This window comes from Lithobates pipiens, unplaced genomic scaffold (genome assembly GCF_037356315.1).
Source record: "Lithobates pipiens isolate NorthernLeopardFrog02 unplaced genomic scaffold, aLitPip1_a1.2 Scaffold_16, whole genome shotgun sequence".
Lineage (NCBI taxonomy): Eukaryota > Metazoa > Chordata > Amphibia > Anura > Ranidae > Lithobates > Lithobates pipiens.
In genome coordinates, this window is record NW_027507748.1 from 561,985,460 (window position 1) to 562,006,028 (window position 20,569).

A 20,569-nucleotide genomic window follows, 5' to 3' on the forward strand; every position below is an offset into this window, starting at 1 on the left:
ACACCCTATGTGTGTTGTGCTAAGAGGAAATCCGGACAAGCTTTGCAGCTCATAATCAAAATAGTCTTCTTTACCATCATAAGTGTATTTGGGACCTGGCTATAATCAAATGAAACACCCCTGTGATCTACAGCCCCCCCCCCCCCCCTCTGCATAACAAACATTTACCTGAACTTCTTACAATACCAGAATTAGATTTGTGTGTCTCTTAGAGCTATACTATATCAGTCTTGTGGTTGACGGCGGAGGTATAAAGACCTTTCAAGTGCTGAAGGGTGAATTTACACTTCCAAACTTTATGCTATTCCATTATCTTCAGCTGTGTCATGCCCTACAAGCCCAATTCCCCAACATGTACCCAATACCTACACCAATTCCCATAATGGAGGTTATAAATGGCAGTCACCCCAAAAAACTGACTTCAGGATGTTACAATATATTACTTGGCCCCTTAGCCTCTAAAATTGACTGTTCTCCCAAAACCTCCTGGAAAGTAGATGTAGATGGTCTAGATAATTAGAAATAGGGTGAGGCTCTAGATCAAGGGTGTCCAATTTGCAGCCCACCGGCCGCAAGTGGCCCAAGATAGCGCTATGAATGCGGGAAAAACACAATATCGTAAACTTACTTAAATGTTTTTATTTTTTCGGGAAGGGGGGGGGGGGGGGGTTTGTAAAAATGCATTTAAACTTAACAAACACATGTGGCTGAAGAAAAATTTGACAGTGTCTCTTTACTGGACTTTTATAAGTTTTATTCTCCCAAAGAAAAATATCCCACTCTTCACAATCATGTCTTATTCATGTCATCAGTTTTCGGCAGCACCTATCAAGGAGGAAACACACAAAGGGCAAAATTAAAACCAAAATATCTGATAAGTACCATAATTCCCCGTACACACGATCAGATATTCGGCTAGCAAAAGACCGATGTGAGCTTTTGGTCGGAAAATGCGACGACTGCATGTATGCTCCATCGGACTTTTGCTGGCCAAATTCCAGCCAGCAAAAGATTGAGAGCATGTTCTCAATTTATCGGAAATTCCGAAGGTCTGTAGCAATTCCGACGTGCAAAATTCCTACGCATGCTCGGAAACAATTCGACACATGCTCGGAAGCACTGAACTTAATTTTCTTGGCTCGTCATAGTGTTGTACGTCACTGCGTTCTTGACGGTCGAAAGTTCAGCAAACTTTTGTGTGTCCGCGTGTATGGAAGCCAAGCTTGAGCAGAATTCCGTCGGAAAAGCCATCCAAGATTTTTTACGCTCATGTGTACGTGGCATAAGAATTCATTAGGAATTGCTACTACATCCATCAAACCAGATATTGATGTTTTCATTTATCAAAAATAGTGTCAAATATTGCACCAGTTTTATGTTGCCCTCTTTTACTTTAATAATACCAAAAGCAATTTCAATTTTTTTTTTTTAATTAAGTTTTATTGCTCAAATAGGTACATCAGCCATATCAATGATCGTTAACTTGTGATCTGCCTGACTTTTTCTGCTCATAAGCTATCCTTATTGTTAGTGTATTTTATGTGTGGCTTAAGACAATTCCTCTTTTTACAATGTGGCCCAAGAAGGTCAGAAGGTTGGACACCCCTGTTCTGGATAATTGCAAACTGATATTCCATAAAATTTTATTGTGTGTCACTATTCATATGATTTTGTATTGTACTCTAATGTGTTTTCTGTTTCCTTGTAATAACTTTTCAATAAGAAAGTTATACTTTTTAGGTAAAAAATATGTTATAACACAGGGAGTACTCAAATGAAAACAAAAACTGTTTTTTTTTTTTATTGATATTGACAGGCAAAATCATATACTGTATGTTATGTTTTATTTTGCCCATAGTTCTGCTTTAGTTGTGAAGCTGGGCAGACTGTGCTTTAAAGTTCATAAAGTGATACAGTAAAACACATTTGATATAACTACCAATGTCGCCACATGCTTGGTTTCGATCTGCCAGCTTTTACATTTTAAATATAGCATCCATTTGTTAAGGTATTTTGTTAAATACATTATCTTGTACAGTAGCAAAGCGGTTGCAGGTCCACAAGCCTACCATGCCCCCAGCTCCATCGAGGATGTCTAGGGGACTTTTTTAATGGTTATCTGTTTATTTGGTTACAAAAACAATTGGAATAGCCTGCTCCCTCACCAATGATATTTAAAATATATCTTGCTCCCATATTTGGTTAAAGTATACATTTTTTCCAAGAGGTAAGAAAAATAAAAAATACCACAGCTTACCACTCCACTATTTTTTTAAACTACAGAACATCTCCTCCCTATGCAATGGACATGAAGAAATGAGGAGGTGCTTTCTTGTCTTAACACAACCTATTCTAGGGTGTTCCCCTATAAATACAGCACTGTAAGCCCTTGTACACACGGTCGGACATTCCGACGGAAAATGTCCGATCAGACCGTGTTGTCTGATAATCCGACTGTGTGTGGGCTCCATTGGACTGTTTCCATCGGAATATCCGACCAACAAAGTTTTAGAGCTGGGCTATAAAATTTTCCGACAACATGATCCAATGGGACTTTGTCCGATTGTTGTTGTAGAGAATTCCAATGGGACAAAGTGCCATGCATGCTCAGATCAAATTACGAGACCAAAGCTATTGGCTACTAGCCTGAACGTAGTCCTGTTGTAACAAAATTACGTCATCAAGTTCCGAACGATCGGATTTTCCGACAACTTTGTATGCAACACCAGTTACGGACAAAATCCGTTGGACAAAATCCGACGGATTTTGTTGTCGGAATGTCTGACCGTGTGTACAAGGGCTTAGAGAGAATTCTCACCCTAAGACAGGATGTGTATTCCTAGCAGGGTCACCAGGTGCAAATAAGGGGAAGCTTGTAGCATACTGAAGATAGCCTGGATTTAACATTGTTTGATAGATCAGTTAAGTGCACAGGAAGAGACAAGGACGCTGCCTTTCTGGCAAGATCAACAGGTATTTTCTATACTTGCTCAAAAGTTCTTAACGTGAAAAAGAAAATGCTGTCATCACATCTTAAATTAGGTTCACATTAAAGTGGGGTTCCAGTAGTTTTTGTGGGTGTAAAAAGTCATCAGCTACAAAAAGTGTAGCTGCTGACCTTTAATAAACACACACTCACCTATTCCAGGATCCAGCGATGCATCCGCCCGAACTCTGGATTCTCTCCCTTGCCTCTCCCCAGTGTCGACATTACAATTGTGGGCAACCGGCTTTGACAGCTTGAGCACTCAATGATCGGGGAATCTTCTGGGACCTGTGACGTGTCCCAGAAGATTGCAGGGAGGGAGGTGGGGGAGAACTTCTGCTCGGGTCACCTAGGCGGTATGAGTGGAAGTGGGAGCAGGCACCTGTCAAAGCTAGGTACCTGCTCCCCCCAAAAAAATGACATGCCAAATGTGGCATAGGAGGGGGGAGGAATGCTTAAAATGGAACTTCCCCTTTTGGGTGAAGCTCCTAATGTGGTTCTGCGTGCCACGTTTGCTTGAGCATAAAAGCCCATTCATTTGAATGGGCTGCTGAGATGCATTTTCCAGGAGGAAAAAGGTTCCTGCACCCTTTTTCAAACATGGCTGCATGCAAACCCCATAGTGTTTGGGCACCATGCAGTTCCACGTGCAGAAAACCGCATCACGCTTTTACTACGTAGGGGTGCCATTAAGAGTTAATTGCATCCCCTCGCATTTTCTTTAAAGCACTGCATTCATGTGCGGCTGCATTAATACTGTTCAGATGAAGATTTCATGGCACTGAGTTAAATTGGAAATTTCAGTACATTTTGACAACTCTTAGTACTTGGGTCAGGTGTGAGTGCATAGTAAAATGTGGATTTACATTTAGCTACATATCTTTGCTTCAGAAGGTTCTGGAGATGCAGATGGAAAGTCACCGTGAGGCCCACCATAAACAACTGGCACGTCTCCGTGATGAGATAAATGAGAAACAGAAGATCATTGATGAGCTTAAAGAGTAAGATCTAATTTGAAGTTTTGTAATTTTATGTATATTATGTTGCAATGACCTGTAACTCAGTCCACGGTAATCATATTTTTTTTCATACGTGGTATATACAAGTAGAGCTCACAGTTTATACCAATAGTAAGCAGCTTTGCAATTACAGAACAAAATACTACAGTAAAGGACCTATTTAAAATAAATCATGAGACACAAGGCCTGCCATTACTGACCTTCTTCTGGAAATCTAATGGCTATAATGCTGATCCCTTGCCTTTAGTACTTTATAGTCACTGATCTAGCACAAAGTCAGAAAGCCTTGTATGCATATTTACTTTATAATAATGACTTAACAAATGAAAGCGAAAGGGTCATAATTACAGTCAGGTGACATTTGTAGAAAGGAAAATCAGGTATGGCAGCCTCTATGTTTCCATGTTAGCAAGTTTTCTTTGCTACTACTTTGTTGTTGTTAAGATTTAGAAAGTACTTTACTGCATTAGTAAAGATGGTCTTGAATGCTCACTCCATTCTCAGGTTATGTATTGATTCGGGTTACTTTGTGTTTTTAACAATGTTTTATTTACATCACAGCTATATGCGTTCAGACTTATGATCATTTGGGTTTTTTAAGCTGAAGATATGTCACCAGCACACCAAGGATTCTTCAAACGCATCCAAAGCATAATAACAAAGGCAACATTTCCGAGCAACACAGGCAAGTGAACTGCCTGATGAAGGGGTCCTGCATGGCTCTGAAACATTGCTTTTGTTAGTATGCTGTGACCACTGAATAAAGCTTTGGATCCGTTTGGAGAATCATTGGTGTGCTGGTGATATACAGTATCTTCAGCTTTGAATGTCTATGGTTTGCCGCCATTAATAGCTGCAGCACCCACTGACAACTAACAGTTAATTCCAGGAACGTGTGCATTGGAAATATTTCAATCACTTGGGTTTTTGGTCACAACTGCACTAAACAATAACAGCTACCAGGAAAATGTTTTCTGATTTAATGAAGGAGGAATAGAAAATCTGGTAAATGTAATTTATATGCCTCTTTTCTTCTCAGTTTGAACCAGAAGCTGCAGCTGGAATTGGAGAAGCTCAGGGCTGACTACGAGAAGCTGAAAAGTGAGGAACACGAGAAGAGCAACAAGCTGCAGGAGCTGACGTAAGTATCATTCCAGGCCTCACTAGTATTATTATCTTGTACTTATAAAGATCTATGGATCTAGAGATTTATGATGCCCAACCAATAGTCCAGGTACCAAATGTGACTCTTCAAGCATACCCTAAACTTGTAGACCTTCTGTTTGTTCTTTTTATAGTGTAGGGCACAAATGAAGGTGATTTAAAAAAGAAGAACCATGGCGTTGACCTATGGAGGCCACAGAGCACACAGTTATTATCTCTTCATAGAGCCCAAAAAAGTAAAATGTTAAAAGATAATGACAAGAAAAAGAAAGATGTCAAGTCTCTGAACCATTCATAGCTATTTTTGGCACACAATTTCCGGTTATAAATCCATTGCCTTCAAGTGCTGGAGTCTTTTCTTCTTTCTTCTTTTTACCAGTTAGAAGTAAATTATTAACAAATCATATTGAATTAAAATTAGGGCGAGCTCATTCAAAACTGAAATTTCATTTTTAGCTCCATACTGGGACTTAGAAACTTATGGTATATCTCTACACAGCAATATTTTCCCACTGGAGTTCCTGATTTTTTGTATCTTATACTTGATGCTACTTTCTCTGCAGGTGTTGAAAATAGGCAGTTGGGTTGTGTTTTTTAACCAGTTTTTCTATCACCTATCAATGCTACTCACAATTGTTAAAAAAGGGAATTTCTGCCCATGGAGTATGGCAGAAGTTGACTGTTTGTAAACACCTTCACTCACTTCTGTTGAAAAGCACCTCAAGTGAACAGTAAATGCATTTTAAACGCAACACGTGTGCCTATTTTAGCATTGTAAAAAATAAAAAGTAAATTAAATCTCACCGGGCATTGGAAATGCCTGTGTAACATGTCGAAATGCACGTTAAAAGCGTTAAAAATTTAACACCTGCATAAACCTAAGGTAAGATCTGTTGTAGCAGTTGTGACAGATGGGCAGAGCCAGGAAATAAGGTGCAGAAAACTTGCTAATAGAGAAATAGAAAGCGTATTAAAAATTTCCTTACATTTTGTTTACTCTTCTAAACATGGCGATACTATGACTAGTATGCTATAACATAAAAAACTGATAACAGATGCAAGCAGTGGGAAAGACAAGTTGCACTAAGATACCATTGCTGTTTTTTTAAACCTGCGGAGTGTTTGTTCTCTCTTGGTATGGTGAGAACAATTATCCAATATATTATATTTGTATTATCTCTGATAGATTTCTGTACGAGAAACACGAGCAGTCCAAGCAGGATCTTAAAGGGCTCGAGGAGACTGTTGTAAGTATCTTTTTTTATGCTATTGTAATGTTGTTGCTCCTTTCTGTATGGATTTACTGTCACGTTGTAATGTTTTTTAAGGCACGTGAACTTCAGACCCTCCACAATCTTCGGAAGCTTTTTGTTCAAGACGTCACATCTCGAGTCAAGAAAGTAAGTTACCTTATAGCACTTGCCGGACTGGTGATTTATAAAAGATAGATATTTTTTATATATTTATAAGTATTCTTATTGTGTTTTTGCATTTCAAATAGAAGTCCTATGAATTACTGTGTGGTTGGATGATATCCATGGGCTACTATACAGTGTGTTTTTAAGAAGTAGTATTACAGAGTTTATTATATGTAAAGTAGAAGGATTGATATCTTACTGTAGGTATAAAGGTACCAGCATCCCAGCAAATTTATAATATATCAAATTACAGTCTACAGAACTTAAGGTACCAAACTCTTGAGGACAATCTAACTATTTTAAGAATTCTGCATTTTATTATAGATAAATAAGTTAAAAAAGTACATATATTGGTAAAAATGCCCTACAGCTCTATGCTCACATCGCATATACCACCATGTTGTAAGCTTAATCATGTAACGTTACAATACTGGCTATATCAGTAAAATACTAAACAACAATGTTGAGAGACTCAGTAAGCCATGAACTCTATGCATTTTATTTGCAGAAGCTCAAATTTATTAGGAGCATGAGGTAGGTAATACAGTAGATGAAATCAAATGGTTAGTTAAACCACATTCATAAAGGCAATCACCAGTTAGGAGAAGCAGGATGAGTCCAGGAGAGATCATGTAAGGAACACTACTACAGCCCCTCCAACAGTGAGTAGTATAGTTTTGTTGCAGCAATAGAGCATAATAGTTAATTTCCCCAATGGTTGTTTAAAAGATTTGTATTCTTTATGTTCTGAAAAATGAGAGTTTCTTCAGCATCTGACATTTCCAGTAGTGTCAGATCTCTACCTGTGCCAGCCCTGTTTATACATCACTTGTGTTTGCTGCTTCCAGCTCAACCTTGCATGGTCTCATCGCCGAGGCTCAAAATGGGAACTGATACAATGGGGGGGGGGGGGGGGCAAACAGCAATGATAAGAACATAATAATAATACTTGTTTTGCTATTTAAAGCAGGCGTCCGCCGTTTTTTTTTTTTTTTAAAGCCAGCAGCTACAAATACTGCAGCTGCTGACTTTTAAAATAATGACACTTACCCGCCCAGCGCGCCCGTGATGTCGGCACCCGAAGCTCTCGATCGTCTCTCGGGTGCTGCCGCCGCCATCTTGGGTATGGGAATCAGGAAGTGGAGCCTTGCGGCTTCATTTCCCAGTTCCCTACTGCGCATGCGCGAGTCGCGCTGCGCAATAAGGATGGTCCCCGCTGTCTCTGGGATCCGTGTGTTTCCCAGCAGACAGCGGGGGACCTTCGGAAAGGGGTGTAGATTCTGTGGAAAGGGGCGTAGCTTCTGCAGATATCTATGCCGGAAGTGGGTGCAGATACCTGTACTGTACAGGTATCTGCACCCCCCTCCCCCCTGAAAGGTGCCAATTGTGGTGCCGGAGGGGGGGAGGGTTCCAATGAGCGGAAGCTCCACTTTAAACACACTAGTACTGAAACATAACACATGCTTTGTATTAATATAGAGCATCACTAGAGTGACAACTTGTACAGGATATGTGGGATTGTACACCCCATTAAAACCCATCATACCATAAGAACATACCTAAAATATAAAATAAACACACGACAAGCATTGTGGAAAAGTTTAGGTCGTGGCCCCTTTATTGGGTTTAAAACAATTTTATTGTAAAATTAACGTTAACCTTTAATACCAAACAGAACCGCTGTTACCAATTAAAGTGGTTGTACACCCACATTTTTAACTTTTACCTACAGGAAAGCCTATAATAAGGCTTACCTGTAGGTAAAAAAAATATCTCCTAAACCTGTACGGTTTAGGAGATATTCCCCTCGGTATGCGCCGCTGACTGCAGCGGCGCATGCGCACAAGGGGTTTCTCGCCGTCAAAATCCGTCAGCGGCCGAGCGGCCGGACTGAAATCTCCCGCGCGCATGCGCGGGTGTGACGATATCACGGCCCCGGCCACTCACAGCGCCGGAGCCGCGATACCCGGAAGAAACGCCGAGGGAGCATGTCAGCTCCCTCGGCGTGGATCGGGCCAGATGCCGGGGCCTCGTTCTAAGGTAAGTATTTCATAATGAGCTAGTATGCGGTGCATACTAGCTCATTATGCCTTTTGCTTTGCAGGTTTAAAAAAAATAAAAAAATGTGCGGGTTTACTACCGCTTTAACAGACCAACATGCTTAGTCACTAAGGCTGCATTCACACCTGAGAATTATCAGCTCATAAAACGCTCGTAAAATGCTCATCTCAAAAGTCCAAAAATGCCCAACAAGCAAAATCTCATTCATTTCAATGGCACCTGTCCACATATGAGCATTTTGTTGCCTGAAGCAAAACACCTGAAATGCAAAAAAGTACGCGATCCTCTTTTTGGGCAGATTACAAGCATTTTTGGCCCCATAGACTTCAATTTAAACGCTGAACTTGAGCAGAAAAACGATTGAAAACGCTCATATAACGCCAGTAAAAATGCTCAAATAGCATCTCTCCACCCCTAATTTCCTCTCTCTCTCCTCCCCTTAGTGCTTTAAATTGGCTAAACAAAACTGCCAGAAGCTGCAAAACGCTTGTAATACCCTTCTAAAATGCTTTTAAAAAAGCCTGCAAAAAAGCTGCAAAAAAAACAAAACACACAAAAAATGCCTGAAAAACGATACGCTCAGGTGTGAATGCAGCTTAAGACTCAAGCAGGATTATCTTATACCAGCCAAATAACAGTTTGCCAACTGTGGCCGGCATTACCCAGAAAGATGGACCTTCAATATCTGTTGTTAACCAATACCAGACCAACATACTTAGCCACTAAGTCTCAAGTAGCAATAGCTTATACCAACCAAGTAATAGCATACCAAACACTGTCTACCCACAAAGTAGGCTCCATTTCCCACATAAAGAGGGACCGTGATGAGGGGAAATAAGAAAGGAGAGGGAGGGTGGGAGAGTAGGTCAAAAGATCCAGAAGGAAGGCTGAGGAGAGACCAGAGGTGAGTCCAGCTGACAGACCTGAGGTAAATGCTGACTCAGCAGCTGAGATAAATCTTCTCAGCAACAGCAGACACCTTGCCACCTGAAACACAAAACAGAAAGAACCAGCAGAGCAGCCATAGAGAGACATGTAATTAACAATCTCCAAAGCCCTCTATTAAGAGTAAAATGTATTTCTAAAACAAATGGGAGTTAGGGGTGACAATACCATGGGGCCACTTCTCTATTTTATTTTTTCATGGCCTTGACATTCTCCCATCAGATGGGTTTTGTATTCCTATAAACCTGTATAAGAATGCAAAATCCACTTTAAGCAGATCAAATGCAGATCAGAAGAAGATCAGCACCTGCCAATGTGATTTCAGGAGCATCTCAAACTGATGTCAAACTTATGCCATCAATACAGGCCAAAAGCCAGTTGATACAGGCCCTAGGAGGGTGTGATTTTTCAAAGATCTGGGAACAGGATCATTATAAATTACTATGTAAATTAAAACAAGACATACAAAGAAAGTTATGATTTCCAATGCATGCCTTTGAAGACTTACTTTCACAGAACCCATTGTACAGTGGCAAAAACATGAAATCCATTTCCAGCCTAGTAGGGTTTAGTTGAAATTGTTATTGTATTTGGAGATGCTGCCCACAGTAACTCAATTCCTTGTTTTTTTCCATAGATAAGGAAAGAGAAGTTTTTATGCTGAATTTTCTCCACACATTTTCATGCTTTATGTTTGTAAATTGGCTTAAGAATCAAAGGAAATTGTTGGATGTGACAATAGATTTTGTAAGTAAAGCAGACATTTGTGAATGGGCTGTTTTGCTAAATAATCTATTTTTGTTTTGTTTTTAGAGTGCTGAGATGGAACCCGAGGACAGTGGGGGGATTCATTCCCAGAAACAGAAGATTTCCTTTCTTGAGAACAACCTGGAGCAACTTACAAAGGTTCACAAACAGGTAAGTGTGACCTGTTTGGAAGACATTGCTTTATGCATCTGACCATGCTAGAGAAGAGCTCTTAAGAAGCTTGCCTGTGCTGCGACAGTATAGTTTACTGTACACTGCTTCATCCATTATCAAGACAGAACATTATTGTAAACCACTTCAAGAGAAGAGATCAAATATTTTCCTTACCTTTTTGGGGGGCTTATTAAATAAAGTAGTGAAGTGAGGTGTAATGTCTAGTAACTCATGGAAACAAATACATCTTTAGTATATTTCAAGAGACCCTGTTGCCTCATAAGGGCTCATTCACAGGCCTTTACTGTGTAGTAAAAGGTGTTCCGACAGAAACCTGATAAGACAGACTGCATCCAGGGATATGCATCCATCCCTGTACAGATGTAAATGCTTGGGTGTGTGGGAAGATCTGTAAAGGTGCTGCATCTGTCAACCTGTTGTTTATCTTTAACAGGCTGCAGGCCAGAGCCTGTGCATCCAGGGTGCATAAACACCCTGCAGGCTTTACATGCCTCTGCACACACGTTAATGAGCCCTAAAAAAGAAACAACATTGCTTTGTATATTGCATTTTTAAACTCAGTTGAAGTCAAACTTTTCTGACTTGCAAAACTAGAGCTTTGGCTAAGAATCTCCAGCATCTGTCAAGTCTGGTTGTGTCAGATGCATGTATCACCCACGGCCCCCTCGCCACAGCTCTGCAGCTGGGTAGGGACCCTCTAGGGATTTAGGAGCTGTGGGGTGGAAGTCACAGTGTGCAGTACGGAGGCGCAAGCATCCCACACACCCAGAAGTGTCAAATGCTTTGGATTCTTACAAGCCGCTTTAGAAAACAAAGATTGGCTGCAAGGGAGTAGATAAAGGAAGTATTACATGTCTTAGACAAAACTATGTTTGTTTTCTTTTTTATGAGGTGACAGTATCTCAAGTGACCATAAGCGTATCTGAACACAAAAACTTAAATGTAAAATATTGCAAAATGTGTTTTTTAATGCAGTGTCATTGCCATATCCTATGAAGAACCTTATCTTTATTGTGTAAACTACTCCTCTCATTAGTCTTCCATGTAAAGGAGATGAACAGAGGCAAACATATCAGAAGTCTAGCCTGTGTGACAACCATGGTTGTCCCATAAATACAATGGATGGGAGAAAAAAACAGACATGAAGGGACAGGAATTGTGTTATTCTCAGGTTTACAAGGTGAAAATATGTGTAGAGGAATAACGTATAATACATACCTTATTCCTTGCTTCAGTAGGGTCCCTCCAGTGGTGCGTCCAGTCCAGCAAAGTCTCCTCTATAAGGCACTCCACAGTCATACTCCTGCCTTCTTCATGTACTATGCAAGGGTAAAAGCCTTGCCTTGTATGTGATGACACAGAAGTAATGCCCAGAAAGCAGCCCTTTTCTCTCCTCCCTAGAAGTAATGCGTATTTAACCTTTGCAGTGTGAAGGGCCCCACTGGATGTTTTTTTTTTATCTTCCAGCCCTGACTTGGGCTTTAATTGTTTGTTTTTGGGTTTAGATACGCTTTAAGTCAGTTCTGTGAATGTCTGATTACTTGCAATGAGATAACCTTTTCTGCACATAAATGTTTACTCTATTGAATAAAGGAGCCCATGTCTCTTTCATTGTGTAGCATGGAGAGCTGATGGTTCTTAAAAATGTTTGATCTGCCATTGTCTGAATTCATTCTTCACCATTAGTCCTCTGTTCATGTCTGTAAACTGGGATGGAAAATGAATCTCTCTATACTTGTAGAGACCTTAATTGTATTCTATATATCAAAATTTGGCAGCTCATCTTAAATCATTATAGCTACTTCTTCAGTTGGTTGTTGTAGTATATACAGTACCTGCTGTAGACCCTAGATAAGCCTTAAATAGAAGTCCTGTTTAAAGTGGAAGTAAACTCATCCGTAAAACAGTTTCATTTCCGGCACGTGCCAACACTGCCAATGTAACACTCCCATTGGTTGTGCTCTCAACCAAACTGTCAAACCATCCAATGGCTGGTGTCATAACTGATCACATGTGCAGCATCATGGCAGTTGTAGATTAAACAGAGGCAAAGATTGCAGCTTCCTTGGCTGAAAAGGATAGGGGGGGTTACTTACACTTTACGTACTAACCCATACTTGCCCTATCATATATTTTGGCATGTTCCAACTAACATTCAATAAAGACATAGTTATACGTTTTATCTGCGCACATACAAATATCCTATTGCCTGTTAAATAAATATATAAAGGAAATATGTACCGAGATAAAAATGGAGGCTACCACTGCTGAGAGCCTTAAAAAAATATTCGTTTCCTGGCTGTCTCTGATGACATACAGAGTAAGATCAGAACCCTTTCTTTTATAAAAAAAAAAAAAAGAAAAACCTACCAAGAGAAAAACATGAGGTTTTCATTGCTGACCTTTCCTCCCTAAAATGTTAGTTGCCTTTCTGTCATGCTAACTCCAATTTTTTAATAGTCTGGTTTACTGTGACCCAGCATAAGGATACAAATACAGGTGAGGGCTTTTTTCATTTTTCTGATCTACATATACACCATGTTCTGAGTCAGAACTAAAACTATCTTTTCTGAATCAGTGAACATAAATTAAGCCATCGAATCAGTATGACATCTAGGGAACTAGTATTTTCATAAGGCAAGGTCAGCAATGGCAGTCTCCATAGTTTCTCACTACAAGTTTCCTTTAGAGATTTAGGCTGGTAGCATTAAATTGAAAGTGTGCTTGTCCCAAAAATTATGAATCAGGAATGAATATTTAAGCCAATGTCTAATATATACTGAATGTTCATTATGTTCTTGTTATAGCGTAAAAAAATGACTAGATTAGTGTTCACATTGTATGTTATGCATAGTATATCTAATAGGCATTGGAAGGCAAACTGTCATGAGTCTTCACAAGAATCGCTTGTGTATTTCATTAAGTGCGAGCCAGTATAATATATGGAAGGCAAACTATAGTTAGGCTTTGTAGCTTATTTTTATTCACAAATAAATTGCATTAACATTTACATTTTGTAACATTTTCCACATTGCTTTTAAATTATAATATATAATAATAATGTTGCTGTACTAACTGCATTATTTGGATATCTTTGCATTTTCATTGTAGTTACTATACAATGCAGTTGCTATTGAGTTGGAAACTTTATTTTAGGAAGATCTTGTCCTGTAGCAGCACAAATGTATAAATAGTGCCCATTTTTTTTTTCGGAAGACATTTAATGAGAAGCACAGAGATCATGTCAATGCTAATTATTTCTGAAAGGTAATTAGGCGTTTTCCTGTTTTGAATACCGTATTCCAGAAAACAAGAGTGGGGTAGGAAAATACTCGCAGCAATGTGCAAGAATCCCTAGCATATAGTACTTGCATATTATGGTCAATTTTCTCTGGGCTTGTCCTTTTCTGTCAGTGGCGCTCTGCGCTACACGTCACCAGTCACTGGCATCATTTTCTCTGAAGCTTTTCCTACTGTCTTTGTCTTCTTAGGTGATAGATCACCTAGCAATAAACAAGTGTAGCAGGCAATGTTAGGGCCATGCCACATGGGCAATCCCGTTCTGGCAGAACATCGCAGGCAGCAGAATCATCAAGGAGAGGCTTTTACTTGCCTTAATGGAATCTCTCTTATGCTGGCCTGAAACCATGACAGATCTTACTAATAAGTGAATGACTTACTGGTCCGGGTAGCAAGGTAGTGACTGCCACTGGCAAGTTGTTAGAGAAAAGCTTGTGTAACATGGGCTTTAAAGAATTCTGTGATTAAAATAAGAAAGAAGAGCCGCCTTTCCCAGCATAGAAATACTAACAAAATTTTTTGCGGAAGGGTGTACTTTTCTGGGTAGACTCACCCTCTCTGTCCATAACTAGGGCTGGTTATTTTAAAGGGTCATGCAACTCAAAACTGCCGTACCAGTTTTGGTAGATTGTAGAGCATTAAAGTGATACTAAAGTCTAACTTTTTTCTATAGAAAGAACAAAAATGTTATACTTACCTGCCCTGTGCAGTGGTTTTGCACAAAGCAGCCCAGATCCTCCTCTTCCTGGGTGCCTCTTCAACGCTCGTGGTCCCTCCCTCCTTGTTATGAGGGCACCTGAGCCGAGCCACAGCTCCCTGTTTCCATTCAGACACAGAGCCACGGTCTGGCTGTGCCCCATCTCTCTCCTCATTGACTCAATGACTTTGATTGACAACAGAGGGAGCCAATGGCGCTTTGCCGCTGTCTCAGCCAATGAGGAGGGAGAGTCCTGGACAGCCGAGTCTCTCATGCAACATCGCTAGATTGAGAGGGGGCTCAGGTAAGTATTTGGTGGGATGCTGCACGCAGAAGGCTTTTTATCTTAATGCATAGGATACATTAAGATAAAAAAAGAAAACTTCTGCCTTTACAACCACTTTAAACCACCTGAGTTTAATATACCTCCTAAAAAGTTTGATTACTTGGGTATGTACACGTTTTGCTTTTTATACCAGGGTGTCTCATTCTCCCTATTTTACTAAACCCATAACAGTAAAATCAGTCTGTATATAAAGTAAAGCATGCTTGTTATACTCATTGTGGAACATAAAGGGTTAATCATCTGCATTGTGCAAAAAGGCTCTCTAATCCTGTCTTCTCTGATCCTCCCCTTCTTTCACTGTCCCCAATCCATCTCACAATAAGACAGAGCCTTTGGAGTCACTCTGCACATTCTCAGTTTGGTGTGTATTGCTAGATAGTTTATTTTTTCTTGGGAGGGTGCATGTGATAAGCATAGGGCTAATCAGCACTGTCAAGATAGAGGGTCAGGGGCCATGCAGCCTCATAGGACAGTTAGGACAGTCAGAGTAGAATGAAAAATCCTCCTAAAAGCTTTAACCAGACACTGATAGAAGTCACAAGACTGATATATACTGCTGATGAGAAAAGATATTTAGCAGTTTATATTTACTAAAATAATTGCATTTCCATGTTCTGTGTACTGTGGGAGACCAGATATAGTGAATATAGGGTCCTGGGTTTAGTAACACTTTAAAGTATGGAGAATATTATAGGAGGAGCTGGGACTCACACACCCACAACTCCCAGGTGGACAAAACAGTCGGGACGTATGGCAGCGATATCTTGCTGTTGGTGTACCAAAGATATATAAGAAGCTAAGGCCTATAACTAGCATATCACTTTTATGTGGACTAGCTCTTTAACCCCCCTAGCGGTAATCCCGAGTCTGGCTCGGGGTAGGAATTTACTGATAGAAGCGGTAACCCCGAGCCAGACTCGGGATGGCTTCGCTCGATGCAGGGGAGGACACAGGGAGAGTTACTCACCTTGTCCCCTGGATCCAGCGATGTCCGCCGCGCTGTGTGAGCGAGCTGTCATCCGCTCGATTCACAGTGCCGAATGCCGCCGAGCTCCGTTCCCTGCGGCGTTACAGCGCACGGGAGCGGAGAACGGCGGCAAATTCAAAAAAGTTAAAACACACAAAACACACACAGCACTGTAATCTTACAGATTACAGTGCTGTATTAAAAAACACACACCCCCTTTGTCCCTAGTGGTCTGTGCAGTGCCCTGCATGCACTTTTATATTATAAATACTGTTTTTTACTGCCTGGAATTTTGGAGATTGTCCATAGCAACCAAAAAGTGTAAATTTTTCAGTGTTTTTGGATTTGATTACATTATTGAATAATTTTTATTATTCTTTATTATATTATAAACTTTATCATACCCGGGATGTCTGCTAGACTCTGGTTTGAACAGATTTAAGAGCGTTATTCCTAAGAATTACAGGACTACAAAATAAAAGCCAGATTTCCGTGCAAAATAATTGTACCGCTTTCAGCACCTAATTCCAGACTGAATCATACCGCCAGGGAGGTTAAGACCCCTTTTCACACTAAGGCCGGGTTCACACTATAGCGATGCGGGAACGCCGCGAATCCGCGGCGTTTACCCGCATCGCACACCTCCCGCCGGCAGTTCACACTGCCCTATGCGGACGGCTGAGAGTGTCAATGTTATGTTAATGACACCCCCAGATCCGTCGGCATATCGCAGTGCGATCTGCCGACTTGCACAGGAATCGGATCGCATGGTGTGAACCCCCATGCGATCCGATTCTGTTGCGGACCCAAAAAAGGGTCCCGTGCGAGTTTGCTGCGGGAGCGCTGCGAATTCAGCCATACTATCTGTATGGCTGAACTCGCATCGCTACGGAGATCGGATGTGATTTGCTGTGCGAATCACATCCGGATCTCCCCCCGCAGCGGTGTGAACCGGGCCTAAGGGTGTTTTGCAGGTGCTATAGCGTTAAAAATAGCACCTGCAAAACGTCCTAAAACAACTGCTCCATGCACTCCAGTGTAAAAGCCCGATGGCCTTTACACTGGAGCGGTGTGCTGGCAGGGCGTCAGAAAAAGTCCTACCAGCAGCTTCTTTGGAGCAGTGAAGAAGTGGTGAACTCACCACTCCTCCACCGCAGCTCACCATTGAAATCAGTGTTTTGCAGGCGGATTTCACCCTTTTTGGCTGCTAGCAGGGGGTTAAAACCGCCCCGCTAGCAGCCGAATAGCGCCACTAAAACTATGGTAAAGCGGCACTAAAAATAGTGCCACTTTACCGCTGACGCCCTAGGCGGTGCAGTGTGAAAGGGCTCTAAATGTTTTGATATAGCCAAAAGTGTCAAATAACAGCAAAACTGGTGCATGAGAATATAGTTTAGGAAGCTGTGCACCTACGGGTACCCTTTTGCTAGTCAATAAACAGTAAATGTCTATGTGGGTATCAGGTAGGATATGAAATTATTTTCTGCTGCATGTTCCTTATTTCCTGTGGTATAGCAGATGGGAGCTTTTCGTATTATCTAGGAAAACCTGTCACTGTAGATTACTCCTTGAGTCAGACAGATGTTTGCACAGCTATAGCAGTATTTACTCTGTTGACATGGTACATGCATAATTGTTTAGTTAATGTTTCAAAGATACTATAATATGGTCTGAGATTTGACTTTTACCCAGGTGTAATAGGAAAAAATACAAATTGTTAATGTACTTTAATCAGCCGCAAATTCTCTGCAAAGTAGGCAACTTAGAACAAGAAAGGTTTTACTATAATTTGTGGCTATTGCAGTTCAATTTTTGCTAATTCATAGCAGCATGCAAGGATTTTTGGAGTTTTGTGAACACGCCAGCTCACTTGTTTATTCATAGTTTTATAGCGAATATTTCTTTATTCGCTAACAGATCTGTAGGTTGTTAATTAAGTGTACTTCTGTAAATGGAGCATTGCGGCTCAAAATATTCTAATTACTTATGAGACCCGTATACTGTATACTATACACTGCAAAAAAATAGTTTCTTTGCAGTTTCCCAAGTTCTTGTGTTCTTTAGAAATTGAGAAAGGCCATTGCTGTTACTTAGCGGGAGTCTGCTCTAATAACATAATCTGTCATAGTGAGGACATTAACTGCACCTTGGTGTCCCTCTAGATGTGTGGTACCTTGAAAAGATTCTCACCAAGTTTCCCATCCAAGGTCAGTGGATGCCAGACCTTTACCTTCTGCAAAAAGTTGAGAGACATCCTCACATTCGGATAATTAATTTTCTGGGGATGTTCTGCATATACTGTTTTGTATTGTCATGGTTGTGAGGAAGCTTTTGCATACACTATATTACCATTACTATTATGTCTTTATAGACCTTGCTGTGTGCACTAGTGCTCAGTCATGTTGGAACAAGAAAGGACCATCCCCAAATTGTTCACACAAAGTTGGGAGCATGAAATTGTCCAAAACGTCTTGGTATGCTGATACCTTAGGAGTTCCCTTCACTAGAACTAAGGGGCCAAGCCCAACCCCTGAAAGACAACCCCACACTATAATTCCCCTCCACCAAAGGATTTGTACCAGTGCACAAAGCAATGTCCATAAAGACATGAATGAGCGAGTTTGGGGTGGAGGAACTTGACTGGCCTGCAGAGAGTCCTGACCTCAACCTGATAGAACACCTTTGGGATGAATTTGAGTAGAGACTGCGAGCCAGGCCTTCTCATCCAAAATCAGTGCCTGACCTCACAAATGGGCTTCTGGAAGAATGGTCAAACATTCCCATAGACACACTCCTAAACCGTGTGGACAGCTTTCCCAGAAGAATTGAAGCTGTTATAGCTGCAAAGGGTGGGCCAACTCAATATTGAACCCTATGGACTAAGACTGGGATGCAATTAAAGTTCATGTGCATGTAAAGGCAGGCATCCCAATACTTCTGGTAATATAGTGTATATATAGTGTGTGTATAATGAATGGTGCTGTGCTGTTATAGGACTGTAGTGTGACCTATGTGCCACAGGTTATAAAGTAGAAAGTGATACTAAAACTGTGCAAAAGATGGCAGTAGAAACCAAACTTGCAAACACAGCCTTCAATATGCAACTGTGAAAAGCGATATCCAGGTTGAATAAATATCTTGTATAACAAATAATGATAAATGAATCAGTGGTCATCAGCATCTCAATAAATAAATAATGTCTCTAAAATAATCCTGGGATGCAGGTGTGAGGTGTGAAAAGTGGTGCTTTTTTTGCACTTAACCGTGCAAACTATGAAGACTAGTGTAGTACGTAGTGTAAAATTTATTGATAAAACCAACACAGAATGAAACTCACATTAAGCAAGATGAGACACAGTGTATCATCCAAGAGCGCCGAGCTTGTCTCCCCCGTCACTTCCGGTGTGCCTGTCAGACAATCCAGAAGCGTATCATTACGGGTCACATGACTTTATCAGGGGCTCTACATATGGGGTCTACAGTCCTATAACAGCGCAGCACCATTCATTATACACACACTTCATTGGTCACAGATTCACCTATCGGTGTCTGCAGCAGTTCAGCTTTTTTGTTTTGTTTTTTGTTTTCACACATTGGACTATCACTGAGGTGAAAAGCAGGTGTATTCCTTACTATTTTCATTATATATATATATATATATATATATAATATATATATATATATATATATATATATATATATATAATCTATCTATACTTTTCCAAACCAAGTTTCAGATTTTGGAATATGGATATAAATAATATCAGAATGCACTATGTAGTAGTAGAGCTGGGACAAAGGGGTTTACTTGCTAAAGCTGGAGAGTGCAAATTCAGGCTCACTTCTGCAAAGAAATCAATAAGCTTCCAGTTGTTATTGCCGAACCTTTATTTAAAAAAGCTGAGGTTAAAAGCCAGATTCTGAGTGCACCTGTTTTAGTAAATCTTCCCCAAAGTTTGTATTTATGGTATTTATGGGAGGACAAGATGGTGTCAATAACAGTGTCACCCATCCAACCTAAAGGTCAAAGCTGATGGTCAGAGGTCATGTTTTCTTAGAGAATTCTAGAGACTGTTGAAGATATTCTGCTAATTGCCTGACTGTCATACTGTCCCTCAGAGTTCATTACTTTTAGTCGCTAACACAAAATAAGTGACTTTCTTGGTATACAGTACAAATTTGTTCTAATATGCTAATGATTTGAAAAGTATTGACATTGGATGGCCAGCATAACAGCCAGGTAACTAGCAATTTCACAAGGAGACAGGAAGTGACAAGCTTCATACTTCTGTTAGGACATTATTTATTTATTTTAAATCCTTCAACAAATGATGTATAAAGTGAAAACAGGGCCGCTTTACCTAGCTCAGGCATATCCAAAGCCTGGCCCGCATTCCGGTTTAGGAGGGCCGTCTGGTAATTTTGACATATATATCTTTTGTGGCCCCCAACGAATCCCCGATCACCGGGGGCCACAAAAGATATACTTGCCTTGGAGGGGACAGGACAAGTGCTGTACAGGATACAGGAGTATTTCCTGTTTACATGGCGTCCTGTGTAAAAGGAAGTCCCGTCTCCTGTACTGCCATTGGACAGCTGTTTTGTCCATCACAGGAGGCGGGACTTTCAATTAAAGAGGCAGCCGAGAAAACAGGAGTTTCTCCTGCGCTCGTCCCGCCCCCTCCCTGTCTCCTCAAGGCTGCAGATGGACATGAATCAGGCTG

At 40.6% G+C, this 20,569-nt stretch overlaps 1 protein-coding gene across 3 annotated transcripts in view; it reads left to right on the top strand.

Moving 5' to 3' along the window:
- Positions 1–20,569, top strand: part of KIF5A (kinesin family member 5A) — a 232,420-nt gene that overhangs the window by 173,740 nt on the left and 38,111 nt on the right. For 2 of the 3 annotated variants that reach the window (XM_077483606.1, XM_077483608.1), the window contains exons 19-23: positions 3,878–3,987; positions 5,045–5,146; positions 6,356–6,416; positions 6,498–6,569; positions 10,407–10,511. In XM_077483606.1, the coding sequence (XP_077339732.1) occupies positions 3,878–3,987; positions 5,045–5,146; positions 6,356–6,416; positions 6,498–6,569; positions 10,407–10,511 (450 nt within the window). The remainder of the gene's footprint in view (positions 1–3,877; positions 3,988–5,044; positions 5,147–6,355; positions 6,417–6,497; positions 6,570–10,406; positions 10,512–20,569) is intronic. The other variant, XM_077483607.1, reaches the window with a different exon arrangement.